This window comes from Triticum aestivum, chromosome 3D (assembly GCF_018294505.1).
Source record: "Triticum aestivum cultivar Chinese Spring chromosome 3D, IWGSC CS RefSeq v2.1, whole genome shotgun sequence".
Lineage (NCBI taxonomy): Eukaryota > Viridiplantae > Streptophyta > Magnoliopsida > Poales > Poaceae > Triticum > Triticum aestivum.
Genome location: NC_057802.1, coordinates 525,378,864 through 525,398,871, shown reverse-complemented (window position 1 = coordinate 525,398,871; position 20,008 = coordinate 525,378,864). Strand labels below are relative to the sequence as shown.

Sequence of the window (20,008 nt, the reverse complement as noted above, 5' to 3'; positions counted from 1 at the left end):
CCCTCTGTTCCTAAATATAAGTCTTTGTAGAAATTTCACTATGGACCACATATACGGATGTATGTAGATGCATTTTAGAGTGTAGATTCAGTCATTTTGCTCCGTATGTAGTTTATAGTGGAATCTCTACAAAGACTTATATTTTGAAACGGAGGGAGTACGTAGTAGAAACCAGTGCAAATAGGCAACCGGGAGAGCAGGTACTTGTACTGAAATTGGTTTGCTATACATTTTCATTTCACTTCTTACCCTGATGGACAATATATACACATCCTATCCAGGGTGCCACCTAATTCTGCAAACAATAATTTTCCATGTTCTACCGCAGGCCCGCAGCTTCAATAAGAGAAGCTCAAAAGAATACACAGATGCATTTGCAAATATGGAGAGCATAAAAGACTCAGTATTTATAACTTTCAAACATGAGTTCAAGCCTGAACAAATCGCTAACCCACTGTCTGGCTGAGTATGTGCTTCAAAAGGAATCGATATGTCGCCCCATGCTTAATATGTGCTTGTCCTTGAACGTGCAGGATATGAAAATAAAGAATGTGTTTGAAGTTTGATGTACCACCCTACTCCTACGCCTCGTCGAAGAAGAGCTCGACGACCCCCTTGCTGAAGCCGCTGCCGCGTGGTCGTTGGCGGTCATGGTGCTGCGAGACTCGTCTGGGCAAGTTATCACTTCGTGTCGCCATCTATTGCACGCTCTTGCGCCATTGAGGCCAAGGTTATTGCATGTCTGGACGGCGTTGCGCTCTCACTGGAATGAAGGGAGGCGCCTTGTGGTTTTACTGGCCCTTTGTGCTGCTGATTGTACTGAACCAGGGGAACTGGAAAACCAAATTGATGCCTGAAGGTGCAAAACCAAACTGAACCTACTTGATCAATGAAATTCTCCATTCACCAAAAACAAAATTCTAATGACCACACTAGTATAAGTTTGCCATTAAGAAAGAGCCGTGCATCATTCTTCCGTTCAACCAGTCTGTTACCCTCTAATTTCATTTGTTGACGGATGTGGACCGAGGTGGCGATCGATAGGGTGAGTATGTACCATGATTTTCTCTTGGGCTTACAATAGAACAAAGACACGACTATTTCTTTCTTGATGAACTAGATCCAAAACAGAAAATCACACATCGACCATAACTGAAGTACAAGAATCATGCCCAGAAGGGATGCTGAGTAAGGCTGTGTCAACAGCCTGCGACGTGCCGGGGAAGGAGTCGTGTCGTTCATTTTCTAGGAGCCCATCCTGTTTAAAAAGTGTTGTACTCCCTCTTTCTTTTTACTCTGCGTATAAGATTTGGTCAAAGTGAAACTGCACGAAGTTTGACCAAATTTATATAAAAAATATGAACATCTACAATACTAAAACTATATAGTATGAACATACGTTTCATGATGCATCTGATAATATTGATTTCACATTATGAATGTTTATATTTTTAATATAAAGTTAGTCAAACTCTACAAAGCTTGACTTTGACCAAACCTTATATGCGGACTAAAAAGAAACGGAGGGAGTACATGCAAGGTTCCTACCATCATCCCAAGAATCTCACTAGAAAAAAAAATACCATCGCAACAATCAACGACAGAAAAATACGATTCCTTGTCATCCAAAAACTTGTAGATCCCATGATAACATAAGCATACACTGAAGTTCCCCAACCATGTCTAAGATATGTAAAAAAACTCCAAATGTCAAAACTTCAGAGTTATCGGTCCATTCTTCTGACTTTTTAAAGCAAACGGTATGTAAACTAACTTCAATTGTCAAATAAAGAAACACAACAAATTCTTCAGAAAAATGGCGTCATGATCACTTGTTCACGCCGAGGTGGAGGTTGCCGCTGCATGAGGCCGCGGCGTAGCTACGCCTTGCCGCCCGCCCCCCTCACGGCAGCGGCCACGGGGTCAGCATATGGCGGCCATGGGAATGCGATCCCGTTCAAGAGGTCGACGAAGCTGCAGAGCGGCCAGCCCATCTCCAGGAACGCCAGCTCGTCCTCGGTCATCGGCAATGCGGTGGGCTTCTGGAGTAGGATGGTGCCGGCAATGGTGACCATGCTGAGCCTCTTGGCCTCATCTCTCAGCTGTGGATCCACGGTCATGAAGCCAAGCTTCTTCCATGTGTCCACTACCTCGGCCACCGCCGAGATCACCAAATTCTCCACCTGCACCGATTCTAGCACCTGACGACTCAACAGATGCACATGCATCAGTGCAAAACTTACAAATGATATGTGCCGAAAACAGATAGAGAAACAAGTAGTGTTTCGTGTGTGCTGTGGCAACCTTGTCGATGGCATTGACGAGGCGGCGCATCATCCCTTGTCTATGGTACTGCGGCAGTGTGCACGCGAACGGCATCTCCACCAGCTTGGCGCCATGGAACCTGCAAATTAAATTAAGACACATATGTATCTGAGCGTGTTCATCTGTATATATACAATTGAAATTAAAAACGAAACTAAGACCATATGTTTTCTTTATATGAACCCCCAAAAAACGAAATGCGGCGAAGGGATGGATGGGCCCATATATAGAGATACCTGAGCAAGGCCACTGATATGATCTCCGTGTCCTTCTGCAGAACTATGGTGTAGAAACCTTCATAGCTCAGCCGCTTGAAGTCCGATCTGCACCACAACATCCAAAACACAGTCAACCAAGTCTTGTTCAGAACCTTGATCTGCCTCACACTGAGAGAGAGAGAGAGAGAGAGAGAGAGAGAGAGAGAGAGAGAGAGAGAGCCCCGGCCGGCTTACTCGACGCTGTAGACGGCCTGGCGAATCATGTCAATGCCGGTCAGCCGGTCCTTCACAGGGTTGAAGCACAAATCCAGCACGCCAAACGCCACTGCCAGCTTCGCATTGCACTCCAGCAGGGCGGCGGAGTCTGACGTCATGGAGCCCCGCTGGATCTTTAACAGGGACCATGAGTGGCCTTCCTCGCCGATGCTGGTCGTGGCTCCCACCATGTTTGACAGATTCACTGCTATCTGAATAAAAAATGTCACCGTGTCCGTGTTATGGTCAGCAGGTTTATGGCAAAATAACGGATTACACCAAACTTGAACGAACTAAAGTTCCTGAAAGCAAATATGTATGTTTCATCAGGTGCTTTTACCTTGTTGCAGGCTTCGCTGCAGTAGGGACCGATCTCGTGCCCGGCCAACAGGGGCGCGCGGCAGTGCTGGTGATCTGCATGCATGCAGAAGCATCATCAGTTAAGTACTATTCATCTGTGGAGATCCTTATTCTTCAGAGACACGAGAGGGAGTTGCTTACACTTGCGGGTGCACTGGTTGCAGTCGGAGAGGCCGCCATGGCCGTCATCATCGGCGGAGCACAGGAAGCAGCGGCAGTAGTGGCAGACCCAGCAGTCCTCAGGGACCTTCACGGCGAGGCACTCCGGGTGGAAGGTGGACGGGCAGCTGTCGCAGCACAGCAGCTGTCCGCCGTCTGCGCACACACCGCACGCGTCGTCGCTCCGGTCGTCGTCCCCCCCATAGTTGGTCCCGTCGAGGGCGAGGGCTGGTTCCTTCCTGCTCTGCTTGGCGAGCAGCAGAGCACGCTTCTTCTCCTGTGTGCTCCTCTCCCGTTCTTTCTCCAGCGCAGCCCGTGCCTTCTGCTTGGCGTGTAAGGTCCTCAGGTCCTCCCCCTGCCACGCCTCCCGCACGCACTCCAGCAACGACTTGCCGGACTTTAGCAGGAGCCTCTCCCACGGTGTCGAGTCCTCAGAGCCGGCGTGGGACGAGAAGGTCGGGGGCGCCATCGCGGTGTTGCAGCAGGTGCACTGGATGCCGGCCCTAGTCACCGCGCCAGAGGCCTTCGTGGCGAAGCTGGTGCTGTCCACGTACGAGACCTTCTCGTTCTCTTTGAGCACACCGGAGTCGATCAGCCATGTCAGGATGGTGTGCTTCTTGGCTCTGGCCGCCGCCGTGCCGGACATGCTACTGTTATTCCTGCGAGGCCTCCGGCTCGATGGCACGGCCGAGGCAGAGGCCGTGCTCTTCCTATTCCTGCTGTTGCTTGGAGCCGAGACAGTCTTCAGCTGGTTGTTGTCTTGGGTGCCATGGTGCATGCCCGCCGGTTCACCGGCGTCAGATTTCTTGCCGGGCACCTTCCTGGATTCCCCTAGAGTGCTGCTCCCCTTGGGTGCGCGTGTCTTCCGTACGCGGCCGTTTGCCGGCACGGCAGAGCCGCCGTTGCCACCGGCCGGTGGCATGTTCTTGCCCGTCCCAGCTCTGGTGTTAGCAGGAACGATCTGAAGCGGCCTCTCGCTCACTGGTTGGCCGTGGCCAACGTCAGTGCTGCTGGGAAGGTGGTTGCCGCCGCCGTCTCTCTGTACGGCAGAAGGCCCGCCATCGGCGCTAGCCCCCTGTTTCCGGGAATAAACAGCAGGTGGTGGCATCCCACGGCCACTCCCGAGGGAGAACAGTGGCGGCGTATTCCCATTGCTCTGCATCGACAATGGCCGGAAAGAAGAACCCCGCCCCGCCACTGCAGTCCACAAAAGATTCACACATTAATTCACAATCTGTAAATTTTTCATAACCATGCATTCCACAAAGTATTGCATACCCATTTCACAGAGTTTTTGGACACTATTTCAAATTCAGGTAAAGTCTACACACATGCTTTAATGCAATTTCAGAAAAGATGCACAATCAGAAGACCGCTAAATGCCAATCCATGTCGTCCACTCCCACGTCAACCAGTTAGTAAATTGTGGGTCCTTGAGTCCATTGGCCTTATGGTGGGAGATGAGGTGCTATCTTGGATCCAATTGACGACCCTACACCCCCTTCCCCCATTGTAGGGGAGATTTCATGGACTGGTGGCAAAAAACATGTCCATTCATTCTACTCCGAAGGGCACGTACTTTGCCATCTTGATGGTGTCAAGGTGCATTTGGAAGCATCCCAACATTATCTTAGCTCGCATCCTTGACACGATCAAGGCAGAAGTCAGGCAGCGGCGACCCTGTGGACGAGGGATCTAGCGATGTTGCTACTGGCAGGGGCGATGCCTAGCGATTAGAGGTGTCATGTTGTAATAATGGATGCTGCCCTTCTTAGGGGCTGTATAAATTCTTCTTTGCATCGAGATGCAAGACTTTTGAGTTTTCTTGAAAAATAAAATCAGAAGACTCTAATACACAATGATTTAAAAAGTCGCAACACATTTTTTGCACAAAACCGAAGCAATTTCAATAAGAAAAATGGAATTAGAATTTAGTTTTTTTATACTAGATTTCATTTCTATTTTAATTTTTTGGATACATTACACATGAATTTCACAATTATTTTCTTCCTATTTTCATAAGTTTAGATGCAATATACATACATTTCAAAAGAAATCAACTACACTACATATGCATTTGACTGGGTTCATAATTTTAAATGCACTACAGATGAATTTGCTAATTCAATTATATTTCACAAAAGATCAATTAAATTTTACAAAAAAGTTAGATCCCTATTTCATAATTTCAGTAACACTATCCATGCATTTCAAAACTATTTTGTTCATATTTTCATAAATTCAAATGCACTACCTCGCCTTCGGAGTTGTCCTGGCATATGTCTATGGTGAACTAAGAGTGGAAAATAGACATCTTATGTGGTCTACCATTCAGTCCTTAAAAGCGGTTTCCGATCTGCCTTGGATGCTTGTGGGCGACTTTAACGAACTTTGTGGCAGTACGAGCATTTTTCCCTTATACAGCTAGCTGAGAACCAGATGGTAGCTTTCATGGACGTGTTGCATGTCTGCAAATTGACAGATCTTAGTTTCTCAGGCGCCCCTTTTACTTATGACAATAAGCGCATTGGACAGCAAGATGATCGAGTAAGACTAGATCGTGCAGTGGCTGATGTGAATTGGACACGCCACTCTCTAGTAAAATTGGACACGAAGAATGGAACCAGCGACAACAGAAGTGCAAACAGTACCAAGTCTTCTCAGAGCGGGCAGGCGACCTCCCTACAAATATTTCGTCCTTGTGGGCTAATGCCGATCCTAAGCACAACCTTGGCGAGATTTACGAGCGCATGGGAGTTCTTCAGGGCTGAACTTGGATAAAATTCCGAATCGTGTTGCGGGAGCTGGGTAAACTCCGGAAAGAGCTTTGCACTACTACATCAACATAATGGCGACCCTCGCAAGATGTCTCACAAACATCATGAATGAGACGCTCTACCGGGAAGAAATGTTCTGGATGCAAAGGTCATAGATCTGTTGGCTCGCCGAGAGGGGGGCCGTAACACCAAATTTTCCAGTGTAAAGCTGTTTGGAGGGTTTCACGTAAAAAAAAGTTGTTCGAAGGGCGCGCAAAAATAAAATTAAGAAGCTTAGAGATGTTGATGGTCTGTGGAAGTTGGTGCCTTCTGAAATGGAGTGTACAACAACGTCATACTTCAAGGAGATCTTCACCGATGAAGTTTGTGCCACCGTACAGGGGGTGTGTGGGGAAGAGGCAGCTCAGGCCATCCGCTTGGGCACGCAATGGGACTACTTGCTTTAGACTACCGTTACCCACCTTCCGCCAATCGCGAAAATGTTCGGGGATCTTCTCTATCACAGCCATAGGGCCTAACGAATGGTTCTTGAAAACTCACCGGTTGTGCTCGGGCCAAATGCATCCCAGGGAGCAAAGGATCACCGGATTGACGCATTTGCTCATCTTTGGGGGAATGGCAGTTTGGCAGTAAGACCACCACTCTGTTGGAAATATGCCCTAGAGGCAATAATAAAATGGTTATTATTGTATTTCCTTGTTCATGATAATTGTCTATTGTTCATGCTATAATTGTATTAACTGGAAACCGTAATACATGTGTGAATACATAGACCACAACATGTCCCTAGTAAGCCTCTAGTTGACTAGCTCGTTGATCAATAGATGGTTATGGTTTCTTGACCATGGACATTGGATGTCATTGATAACGGGATCACATCATTAGGAGAATGATGTGATGGACAAGACCCAATCCTAAGCATAGCACAAGATCGTGTAGTTCGTTTGCTAAAAGCTTTTCTAATGTCAAGTATCATTTCCTTAGACCATGAGATTGTGCAACTCCCGGATACCGTAGGAATGCTTTGGGTGTACCAAACGTCACAACGTAACTGGGTGGCTATACAAGTGCATTACAGGTATCTCCGAAAGTGTCTGTTGGGTTGGCACGAATCGAGACTGGAATTTGTCACTCCGTATGACGGAGAGGTATCTCTGGGCCCACTCGGTAATGCATCATCATAATGAGCTCAATGTGACTAAGGAGTTAGCCACGGGATCATGCGTTACGGAACGAGTAAAGAGACTTGCCGGTAACGAGATTGAACGAGGTATTGGGATACTGACGATCGAATCTCGGGCAAGTAAACATACCGATGGACAAAGGGAATTGTATACGGGATTGATTGAATCCCCGACATCGTGGTTCATCCGATGAGATCATCGTGGAACATGTGGGAGCCAATATGGGTATCCAGATCCCGCTATTGGTTATTGGCCGGAGAGGTGTCTCGGTCATGTCTGCATGGTTCCCAAACCCGTAGGGTCTACACACTTAAGGTTCGGTGACGCTAGAGTTGTTATGGGAAATAGTATGTGGTTACCGAAGGTTGTTCGGAGTCCTGGATGAGATCCCGGACATCACGAGGAGTTCCGGAATGGTCCGGCGGTGAAGATCGATATATTGGACGAAGGGTATTGGAGTCCGGAAGTGTTCCGAGGGTACCAGGCTATGGCCAGCATGACCGAAAGGTGTTTCGGGAGCCCCGGCAAGTGTTGGAGGGCCTCATGGGCCAAAGGGGAAGGGACAAACCAGCCCACTAAGGGGTGGTGCGCCCCCCACACCGTTTCCCACGTTACTTGGGGAGGTGGGGCGCCTCCACCTGGCTTGGGAGGCAAGCCTCCACTTGCTTGGCTTGGGGGGCAAGTCTCTCTAGGATTTTCCCTAGGGAGATCCAATCTGCTTGGCCGCCGCCCCCTAGGGGAAACCCTAGGGCGCCTCCCCCTCTCCCCTTGCCCCTATATATAGTGGAGGGGTGGGAGGGCAGCCGCACCTCCTCCCTGGCGCAGCCCTCCCTCCTCATACACCTCCTCCTCCTCCGTAGTGCTTAGCGAAGCTCTGCCGGAGAACCACGAGCTCCATTGCAACAACGCCGTCGTGCTGCTGGAGTTCTCCCTCAACTTCTTCTCTCCCCTTGCTGGATCAAGAAGGAGGAGACGTCCTCGGGCTGTACGTGTGTTGAACGCGGAGGCGCCGTCCGTTCGGCGCTAGATCGGATCTTCTACGATTTGAATCGCCGCGAGTACGACTCCATCAACCGCGTTCTTGTAACGCTTCCGCTTAGCGATCTTCAAGGGTATGAAGATGCACTCCCTCTCTCTCGTTGCTAGCATCTCCTAGATTGATCTTGCTGACACGTAGGAAAATTTTGAATTATTGCTACGTTCCCCAACACACTCGAGGATTGAGTCGTCAGTTGTGGGTGCGAGGTGAGCAATGCCAATCAACTGGAGAGTGTCGTACCGGCCTCCCGCGCAGAGACACAACATAGGAGGAGGTGCTCGATCGACTCAACTTATTGCCCGCAAAGGGGGGAAATGCCTGATGCGAGAGGCTCCATCTTGCCAAGCGATCCAAGGTCCAACACCGTTCCCAAAGGGCTAGCCACGCGAAGAACTTGAACTTCATATGAGACCCAGGCTTCCAGATGAGCTCACCACAGCCACACTCAATGCGGCCAGCGAACGTCACAATGTAGGAAGGCTTAGTGGAGTGCTCAGCAGAAGCCGTCCACTTCCAAGGCCACAAGTCCGGGCCGGTAGACGTGGCCGTACCGAAGATCTTCAACCATAATTCAAGGAATTGTACGATTGTCGCCACAGATAGTTGGCCACAGAGGTCACTTACCCAAGAGGCTTTGCCATGCCATCCTTGATCGTGTGGCAAGCAAGAGCATGGGGGCGGACAACGACCACTAGGTCCGGCACCAGCATAGGTATGCTCGATCCATCAATCCAATTGTCGTGCAAAAAGAGTGAATAGGCCCCATCCATAACCACAAGAGAAGACGAGGCCCTGAAGGTGGTCGTGGCTTCATTCGAGACAGAGAGGTAAACATCAGACCAGGGGATGTGATCAGAGGTTTTTGCCGTCCGAAGCCACTTAGTGTGGAGCGCAGCGTTGATGTCCTTCGGATCGTGCATACCTAACCCCCCAAGGTGCAAAGGGGTGCACACGTTCTTCCAAGGGACCAAACATTTCCCTCCCTTGGTGCAATACGAGTTTGCCCATAAAAATCCATGAAGGATTTTGCCCGCCGCCTTGAGGACCCATGGTGGAACATCAAGAGCATGTGGTAAATTCCCAGCGCGGTGAGATCCAAGTTCATGAGCAAGATGCGCCCGGTAGTGGGGATCATGACCGTCTTCTAGGCCGGGGGCTTGTTGGAAAATAATTCCACAAGGGGTAAAGAGATCAGCCTTGTGGAGCCATGAGTGGGATAGCGAGAGGCCCAGATACTTAATCTGGAAGGAGGAAACTGGGCAAGGGAATTTCGCGGAGAGGCATTGTATGTCTATTCCTTGGCAGAGAATGGGAACCAACGCGCTCTTAGAAAGATTAACCTTCAGAGCTGAAGCATTTTTGAAAATCTCAAGGAGGAAGCGGGCACCGACCAGATCATGCGTAGATTAGTCGTACGAAGAGTGCCACATTCTCTTGCGAATAAGAAGCACAATGCTTAATGCCCCAATGGAAGAGGGGTAGGAAGATCCCCTCCCGATCGAACTTCCGGAGGATAGCATCGAGTACATCAATAACAATAACGAAAAGCATAGAGGAGATATGGCGTCACTTAGCCGCAGGCTGCGATCATGCACAATAGGGCTGAAAGGGCAACCATTGATCAAAACCTGCGAGGAGGAGGTGCGGAGAAGGGTCGCAATTATGGAAATACACTTGTAGCCAAAACCCCTATGACGAAGCACCTCCAAGACGAAAGGCCAAGCCACCGAGTCGAATGCTTTCGAACTATCAAGCTTAAACAAGATCAATGGCATTTTCTTCAGGTGGAGGAGCTTCACAGATTGCTGAACTAAGAAGAAATTATCTAGGATCACCCTGCCTTTGATTAAGGCGATTTAATTGGCGTAGATGAGCTCAGCCAAGCAAGGTGCAAACCGATTTGACAAGACTTTGGCGGGGAGCTTGGGAAGCTATGAACGAGGCTAATCGGTTGAAAGTCGCCCAAATCCATAGCCGCATCTCACTTCGGGAGGAGGACCAGGGAGGCCTGGTTGAGCAGGTGGAGGGTCAGTAGCGGCGATAACATCGGATTTGATCTGCCAAATTTTTTGGTAGAACAGTGTCGAGACCACCATGCCCTTAAATTTTCCCAATTGCTTAACGCACGATTAGGCTAAAAACAAAGCTCTCTCTCAATCATATTTTATGCATCTCGTCAACTTGATCCCCTTCTCCACCTCCTCTGCTTCCATGGCCAGCACCCGACGTCTTTATTGCCTATCCACTACTGCGTTTCGCCACCATATCCTTCTTCTTCACGTCCCTAGTGATGGTAGTTGTGCAGCTGGCATGGAGTACAATGCGGGTGTGCTGACGAGGAGGACACGACCATGGTGACCCATCCATGAGCGAAGCGGCATCCCGATGTGGGTTGAAGGCCATGGCGTCCCATGTCTATATAGTTGTGGTGGTGTCCCGATGCAGAGAAGACGACCGTGGTAGCGGCAGCGACAATGATGCCGACTGATTTGGGGATAGGCGTCCCATGGGAGATTGGTGCTCAGGTCAGCCCACGACAGCCTCATCTTGTGGTCCACTGACGATGACGAGGCTAGGGTTTGACGAGGACCTGCTGGATGGGGACATGCTCGAGTTGCCCGTCCAGTACAAGGAGGCACGCATGTTACTTGCCTTGATCTGCTCCTTTTGGCCATCCAACATCTTATCCCTATCCCAACTCTCGGGGTGAGTCTCAAATCAGCACCCATCTCCTTCCCTAGCCCGCTAGTCGACCGGGGCAGTAGTTGAAGTTGCACATCGAATGCTAGGAATTTGGTCGAGGCAACAGATGAAGTTGGGCATCTCACTGGTAGGGTAGCTGGGGAGGGATGCTAACAGTGAAAACTGTACAACGACGAGTAGGAGGGAAGTTCCATAACGACTGCTAAGCAGTTGACAGGGGTAGTAGACGAAGTTGTACATCTCACTGGTAGGGCAGTTGAGGCAGAGTGCCAGGTGAAAACTGCACATCCACGACTAGAGGAAAAAGTTGCACATTGAGTGATGCACAGTTGGCCGAGGACAATGGAATGTCGCACTTCTCACTAGTAGGGGTAGTTTGGGCTAGGTGCGAGCAGTGAAAACTACACATCCAGGGGTACAAGGGAAATTGCACATCAGCTGTTAGACAATTGTCAGGGCAACATACAGAGTTCCACATCACAGGAAGCTGGTCACCATGGTTGCTAAGTTGCAACCCACAGGAAGTTGGTTCATGTAGCACTAAAGTTACAACCTCACAGGAAGTTGGTTCATGTAGCACTAAAGTTACAACCTGTAGAGTCGGCTCTCGTAGCACCAAAGTTGGTTTCAAAAAGTTGCATCCTTTAGTATTTGGCTCCCGTAACACCAAAATTGGTTTGGAGAAATGTTGGTCGAAACATATACAAATGGGGCCTAGTTTAAAAGAGCCCATGGAGAGGATTCCAAAGACAGAAACAATGTGAATTATAGGCACAACAAAAAAACACATTTGCTGCAAGGAGCTAGGCGGGGCTAACACGTGTGGGTGGACCACGTGGTGTGGTTGGTGGCAAATTTCCATTTTTATCTCATGGGGACCGCGTGGGGGATAAGTTTCCTTTTCTGGGCATGCGCCATGGACCGCTTGGTAGATGCGTCCTTAGTTTTTTTCCCAAATTTCGAGCCGAATATAATTTTGTTCCTAAATTGGTTAAGAAAAAAATGGAAATAACTAACAAAATGAAAAAAATCACATCATGGCATCGAAGATCCAGGCCCTCCACTCGCACAAGATCGCATCATCTAACAAGATAACGTCGTAACACGTGAAATCAAGGCACTGGGAGGGTGCCTCACCGCCTAAGCGCTAAGCCGCTAAGGCATAAGGCAAGTGACGCCTTAGAGGGTTCTAACCAGCAGAATAGAGTAGAATTTGGTAGGGGGGAGGTAAAACCAATGTTGACCTGGAGAGGAGCCGAGGAGGATCTGCCGGAGAGGAAGTGATAAGCTGCAAGAGAGGAGGGGGAGGAGGATCTGCTGAAGAGGAGGGGGATTCACCTGAGAGAAGGAGGAGAAGCCGCGGGAGAGGAGGTGGGGCGGATTGGATTTGCAGCACCAGCTGCCACCAAAGGTTCAGGTGGGGGAAAACTAGTTCGATCTCTCTGATTCCCCTGCTTGTAACTGTTGGCACGCGAAGCCTCTGGTTCCCGCCCTTTTGTTCCCGCCCAAGACTCTGTTTCCCGCCTAAAGCCCTTGTCCCTGCCCGAGGCATCCAGATTTCCCTAGGCGGATGACTTGGACGCCCTGTGACCTAAGGCAGACGCCTTAAGCATGTGTCTAAGGCAAGGCCGATGCCTAGGCGTCCCCTAGGCGACGCCTTAGGGATGACTTAAAAACAATGGTGAGATCTATCCTAATATCCACTACTACTAGCATGCAGGTGAATTCTCCAGCCACCCCGCCACTCGAGTCGTACCAGAACCCTCCCCACCGTCCGACATTAAACACATATGTAAGAAAAAGCAAGGGGTGGGTCTTGGAGCTTACCAGGGGTCACGCGTGAGCCGCAATGCTTGGGCAATCGATCCCCTTTCTCCTCCCTCGTGGCTCCAACTCGACAGTCCCGCGCATTCTTGTTGGGCACCTCCCGCGACTCAGCCTGGGCATTTGGTATAAACCAAACTTCGGTTAGTAAATTTTGGTGTTTTTATATTTCCTTTTTCGATTCGGTTTTCAGTTTATACCGAAAGGGTAGCCTGCGTTAGGCTCACCAAGGATTTGGATGCCCTTCCACGCGTGGCACCACGTCCTATTAAATAGCCAAGCGCCCGACCCCATTTTGCGTAGCCAGGCGATGTGGGACTAATCACTAAACGAAACAAGCCCCATGGGTAACCTCCTCATGGAGGTGGCAATGGTTACCAGCACACTAGGCAGGCAGAACAAACCAAAGACACACAAATAGATATCATATAAACATAGGTTTAAACTAAATCAAGTAGTTCTCAACATAGTACGACACTTAAACTAAGCAGTTTTTAACCAAACCAGTACGACATAGTCCTAACCAAACTAGCATGTGCAACAGAGAGCTCTCATAGACGTTCACGGCGAAGGCGTCGTCGTGCCTCCCGCACTTGGTCACCACTTCAATGCCGTTGTCTTTGAAGACGGTCACCATCAAGGTGTCGGGAGTCAGCAACTTGAAGGTCACCAAGTACCGGATCTTGATCTGGTGGACGACGGCGAAGGGGGCCCAACCCCGATCGAGGGTGACTCGGCCATTCATCAGTCGGAAAGTAACCCTCCATCCGCAGCCGGTGTTTGTCTTCAGCTTGAACCCCGTCCGCACGGCGGGGAAGTGTTTCGTGAAGTCTAGGGGCATAGGATCACCTTGCAGAAGTGAGTTGGCCCACCCTCATGGTAGTGCCCATAGTTCCGGCACTTGCCGCTGTGGGGCTCCTCCACCACCACGTCCTCGTCCGTGAGCGGCACCTCGTCCAACAGCGGCACCACCTCCTTGCCCTTCTCCATTGCCGACACCGCCTCCTTGCCCTTGTTCTTCGTCTCGATCTGCATTATGAACAACACAGAGTTCAAAGGTTGTTCGGCATTAAATCCTGTCGTCCAGGCCCCTATATTCACCCACCACAGCACTCAATTAACCCTCTCTATCTCTCACTCCTCTACCATCTCTCCATCGCCATGAACTCCAACCCCTTCCCCCGGGGCATTGGATGGAGGGCATTCTTCCTCGGGTGCTCGCTCGGTGACCGCGCCAAGTTCGAGAACACCATGGAAGTGTGCTCGAACTTCACCAGCACCGACAACCGAGGAGTTGAAGATGCTGATTCCTGACCCAATGAAGGGCACTATGTCAGTCGACATCCTGCGCTGGGCCATGAATCAGGCCGACTCCGGCGATGCTGCACAGAGGGCAAGATGGGCCAAGTACAAGGAGTACAGAGCTCCTCAAGACCAGCGTGCCATAGCGTTCTGGAATAGGACGGTGGCGTCGGAGGTCATCGCTTTGGAGCCGAAGGAGGAAGAAGCAGTGGCGATGGTGGTCAGGGCGCCGGAGCCAGCCCACTGTAGTATGCCAATAGATCTGGACGACGGTGAGGATGACGAGACAGTGCATGCTACAGTCGAGCTGGAGGACAACTACAAGACCGAGGGGCACCGCCACTCCAAGCGCCTCTAGGGTCGCCGAGGCTAGGATTTAAAGCTACTGTGTAAGATTAACCCCGAATCCCATTCCCCTTGTACTCAATCCGGACCGCAACCCTAAAATCCATCGCTACTTAGTACTCATGAAGAAGTTCTGAACAATCCTATGAATATTTACCGCGATTCCCCATTCCCCTAGAACGCGGACCGAATCTGAACGCGGATGGATTACGCGGACCGAATCTGAACACGGATGGATTACGCGGACCGAATCTGAACGCGGATGGATTACGCGGACCGAATCTGAACGCGGATGGATTACGCGAACCGAATCTGAACGCGGATGGATTACGCGGACCGAATCTGAACGCGGATTGAATACGAATTGGTATGGGAGGAGGTGAAAATAGGGCTTACCGCCATTGCCGAAGTGCTATGGGTGATGTTCCTGATGCCGGTGATGGAGGCCGATGGTTGCCTTGCTGTTCTCCGATCCGCTGAATGCCGCCCCCGGTGTGATAGTGGAAGAATGGAGAGAGGGGAGAGAGAGCGATGAGGGAAGGTGAGGCAGTGAGGGTAATTATTGTCGACGGTTCTGGAAACAACACGAAGTCTCTAGCATGGCTCCTCGCGTGCACCCGCCGCCGACCACGTGCATCCCGCCGCCGACCACGTGCATCCCGCGGGCCTGGCCGTGGAAAAACTGCCAATTCTGAGGTTCCTAGCAGGCCTGGCTGGAGGTGCTTTAAACATAGTGCGATGCAGGCCAAATAGTGAACACATGTAACCAAACGGACTATTTTCTTCCCGCGCGGGCCTGGTTGGGCCTAATGCGGGCAACCAAACATGCCCTAGGACAATGCCCGTGCATTGCTACGAGCAAAATGAGTCAACACAATTTAAAAAATGCATCGACCAATAAGTGAAGAATTATTTCATATCATAGTTGAATGTCCATGAATTGAGACAAAATATATTACTATGAGGACCAAAGGCGTACGGAAGACGAAAATCAAGCAAACCCAAATATTTCCCAAAAAAGAGCTCACAACATAGAAAATTAAAGAAACCGATAACACATCATGATTTTGAACTTGGTTTCCGAACACATGCATGATTTAACTTTTCATCTAAGTATGCTAAGTACTGTAAAATTTATTACCTCCGGATATCAGCATATTCAGAGGCATTAGACAACTCCGGGTGATATGAAATGGAGACAGCCCTAGATGACATACAACTATGCACTGTTGGCATTGTTCAACCGCTTCTAGATCAGTCTTAACTGACCTTTGACTAACTTCCCTGCAAATAGACAAATATCGAGAGAAATCAGTGTGACTTCTCTCAAACAAACTACACATAATAGACACAATAGCATCACCTTGCTTGTTAACCCCCTACGAACCTGCCCTCCTTTCCTGACATCCACAGGAAAAACCAAAACCAAAATCAAAGACATGTTAGGACGAGATTATCTCACAAAAATCTGCACCTGATTGAATAGGAAACAAAGTTGAAAAGATCCATCACACAGATACTCTTCGATGGAAATCCTAGCTATCTTAAGTAAACTGGTAGCAAAATGTACCATAACTCGCATGTACCAAAATCAGCTCCAACCAAGGCTAGGTCAGAGCATTAGTAGAAACAAATTCTGTGGCAACATTCAACAACAATCATACCAAACTTCTATGGCAAAACCTATCCAAGATATGATAGATTGTTTTTCTGCATTTGGATCTTGCAAGATCGACGAATCTGCACAAATGCGCCATACTAAAAGTTCAAGATGGGAATGGGCCGGGTCGACCCGCTGGGTCACTGACCCGGCCCAAAAAGTCAAGGCCAATGGGTCAAGTGGGTTGGCCTCAATTGATATATGGGTCAATGAAGTCGGCACCGTGCGGCCCGATGGGTCAGATGGGTCGACCCAGTCCCCCGACCATCTCTGCTGCCGCTGGCTGCCCCCTGTTGGCCTCGACTCGTCGTGTACTTTCTGATGAAATCGACGATGTGCTCACGTGTAGATGAATTACTTGACCGGAAGACACGCACGTAAGAAGCTGACCAAACTGGTTCGATTGTTGGAGACGCCCCTGTACACAAGCAGGCCGGTGGATTGATTTTTACGTGAACTAGTACATGGACGTAGAAACAACCAGCGGCTTGTTTGAACGGCACCCTCAAGCATCTCTGCTGCCGCCGGCGTTCGTCCCGCTCGTGCCTCTCGTTCGTCGTCTTGGTCGCCGTCGAGCTCGTCATCCTGGTCGCCTTCCTCTTCTTTTCAACTTGTCCCCATCCCGGTGGCCTTCCCGGTCTTCAAATTGTGCTAACTGAATTCATGGATTTTCTCATCTTAATCTTGGGTCGGCCTCATATACCCAACGGGTCGACGAGGCCATACTTTTTTTTTATGAAATAGGCCGGCCCATGGCCTCACATACTGACCTTGGGGTCATGGGGCCAGGTCCAAGGCCGGGTCCGGGTCGACCCATTCCCATCTTGACTAAAAGTTTAACGAATCACCAATGCTTGTGTTTCATAAACTTTCTAATGCTAGAACCTATCAGAATCAGACCAAAGCAAAGCACAATAAGCAAAATATCGACGACCCGGCAACAATTTATAAAGGTAACAACCAACTCGGTGGCACGAAAGATCACCATACCTTAAACAACACGGCATTGGAGAAAGTCTTCATCTGTATTTTTTACACAGTCTCATGTAACTCCTTGTCATCACAAAATCCGCGTGTTTCCTGTCCGGCCAGGTCCAGCAATAATGCCTCATCTGCATACAGGTGGGAGCATTCTCTTCCTCCAGGGACGATTCACCTACATCCCTAGCTCGTCCGTTCTCGAGGAGGCAGATCCGGCGCTCCAGATCCACGCCGCGGCACCCTCCTCGCTCCCCTCTCCTGCCCGTCCTCATAGTAGTACTCCTCGTTGTAGCAGCGGCGGAGCTCCGGGTAGTAATCGTCGTCCTCGTCGCTGTCGGGGAGCCGGACAACGAGGCGGAGGGAGGCAGGTCAGCTGGTAGGTGCGGACGCGGGCGAGGTGCCGCGCGCGGCGGGCGACGAGGGCGCGGAGGTGGTCGATCTGGGTGGCGGCGAGCGCCATTTGTCGTCGGCGGAGGGGCAGAACTGGCGCAGCTCCATCTATAAAGCAGATGGAGTCGGCAGGAGGAGGGATTTCAGGGAAGGGCAACCGGCGATCAAGGAGATGAGAGGGAGCGTGGCGATGGATGGGTTGTTCACGGGAAATAACTTGGAGCGATGCTATTCATACTAAGTGATTTTACCAAACTTTTTTTACGTACTATACTTGTGTTGGCTAAAATGGTGGGGTGTTATGATCCAAATAAACTATTGTGCCATTAACTTAATTCACAGCTATCTACTACAGTGAATCAACAACTGCTGTACTAGTATGGATAGCCCTATCACTTGGAGTAGTACACATCTCCAGCACCCTCATACAAAGGGAAGAGAGGGCAGCGCCCCCGACTTGTTCTCGGCCACCTGCACCACCCTCGCTCGCGCGGCTGCCCGTGCCACCCATGCTCAGAGCATCTCTAGCCGCGTCCCCAACAGGCCCCCCCGGTCGACTTTTTGGCGCCGGCGCCAAAAAAACGGCCTAGTCGTGCCCGGCGGCCGCAGGCCGAACCCGGCGCGCTGGGGGGCGCTTGGGGGCTCCGACGCAAAGGAAAAGCACGGCTGGCCCACACCGTCAGGTGAAAAGTCAAGATTTTCTTCTCCGACTCGCCTCCCACCCCCTGCGCTCTCGGCCGCCACTAGGTATATCCCGGCGCCGCCCCGCCGCCCTTCACTGGTAGATTGCCATTCCCCGCCGGAAAAATAGCAGAGGTTCGCCGCGGCAGCCCCTCCGACACCAGCTGGGCGTTTCCGGCCACCGTTTCCGGCCGCGGAGGGGCAGTTTAGCGGCGGGTGCACGCCCACCGCGCGCAAGGTGTTCGGCGATTTGCCTGCCTCAGCGATGGACTCGGATGACGAGGAAGTGCTCGCCGCGCTGCTGGAGGAGGAAGCCGAGGCCGACGTCCAGGAAGAAAAGCATCTCATGGTGCTCGCCGCCCTCGCCCAACTGCTGGCGAGCAATGAAAAGCCGCGGCGAGGTGGCTCGGCGCCGGGGCGGGTGAAAGCAAAGAACCGGCATCGTCTCGAAGGCTACTGCATGCTCTACTCCGACTACTTCACCGATGCTCCACTTCACGACGACAGAACATTTCGGCGCCGTTATCGGATGAGCAGAAAGCTTTTCCTCAGGATTGTGAATTCCATCCGGGAGTTCGACAACTACTTCAAATGCAAGATGGATTGCACCGGCAAACTTGGATTCACCTCCATCCAGAAATGCACGACAGCGATGAGGATGCTTGCATATGGAGCTCCCGGTGACTCACAGGACGACTATGGGCGCATGGCCGAGTCCACCAGCATAGAGTGTTTCTACAAGTTCTGTCGGGCAGTGGTGGCAGTGTTTGGACCGCAATACTTGAGAACGCCCAATGCGGAAGACACTGCTCGGATCCTAGCACAGAATGCAGCAAGAGGATTTCCTGGGATGCTTGGAAGCATCGACTGCATGCATTGGAAATGGAAGAATTGCCCATTTGCTTGGCAGGGGATGTACAAAGGCGCCAAAGGCGGTTGCAGTGTGGTACTTGAGGCGGTGGCCACACAGGACCTCTGGATTGCCTGGTTTGCGAAGATTTAGGAGGCTTGCAGGAAGGATGTCGAGCGGGCATTTGGTGTGCTCCAATCTCGATTTGCTATTGTCCGGTACCGCGCTCAGACCTGGTCGAAAGATCAAATGTGGGAGATCATGACCTGCTGTGTCATCTTGCACAACATGATCATTGAGAGCGAGCAGGAAGAGCCAGTGTTTGACACTGAACCATACCACAGGCAGGGTCCTCTTGCCCAAGTTGATCACCAGCTACCGGCAACCTAGACTGCCTACCTCAGTATGCGTCAGGAGATCCGAGACCCACAGGTGCATCATCTGTTGGAAATATGCCCTAGAGGCAATAATAAAATGGTTATTATTGTATTTCCTTGTTCATGATAATTGTCTATTGTTCATGCTATAATTGTATTAACTGGAAACCGTAATACATGTGTGAATACATAGACCACAACATGTCCCTAGTAAGCCTCTAGTTGACTAGCTCGTTGATCAATAGATGGTTATAGTTTCCTGACCATGGACATTGGATGACATTGATAACGGGATCACATCATTAGGAGAATGATGTGATGGACAAGACCCAATCCTAAGCATAGCACAAGATCGTGTAGTTCGTTTGCTAAGAGCTTTTCTAATGTCAAGTATCATTTCCTTAGACCATGAGAATGTGCAACTCCCGGATACCGTAGGAATGATTTGGGTGTACCAAACGTTACAACGTAACTGGGTGGCTATAAAGGTACACTACAGGTATCTCCGAAAGTGTCTGTTGGGTTGGCACGAATCGAGACTGGGATTTGTCACTCCGTATAACGGAGAGGTATCTCTG

General features: G+C 50.3%; 1 protein-coding gene across 2 annotated transcripts; it reads right to left on the bottom strand.

The window, feature by feature from the left end:
• Positions 1–1,621: 1,621 nt before the first annotated feature.
• On the bottom strand, positions 1,622–17,845 carry LOC123080218 (increased DNA methylation 1). 2 transcript variants are annotated; one of them, XM_044503116.1, is made up of 9 exons: positions 17,142–17,845; positions 15,855–15,891; positions 15,633–15,775; positions 3,300–4,514; positions 3,139–3,212; positions 2,778–3,010; positions 2,562–2,648; positions 2,305–2,404; positions 1,622–2,201 (listed from the first exon to the last, which is right to left on the bottom strand). In XM_044503116.1, the coding sequence occupies exons 3-9, from the start codon at positions 15,658–15,660 to the stop codon at positions 1,881–1,883; spliced, it is 2,058 nt and encodes a 685-aa protein (XP_044359051.1). In that variant the 5' UTR covers positions 15,661–15,775; positions 15,855–15,891; positions 17,142–17,845; the 3' UTR covers positions 1,622–1,880. The 2 variants fall into 2 exon arrangements, with proteins under 2 accessions (XP_044359051.1, XP_044359052.1); XM_044503117.1 differs by lacking the exons at positions 15,633–15,775; positions 15,855–15,891; positions 17,142–17,845 and adding an exon at positions 12,848–13,144.
• Positions 17,846–20,008: the final 2,163 nt, after the last annotated feature.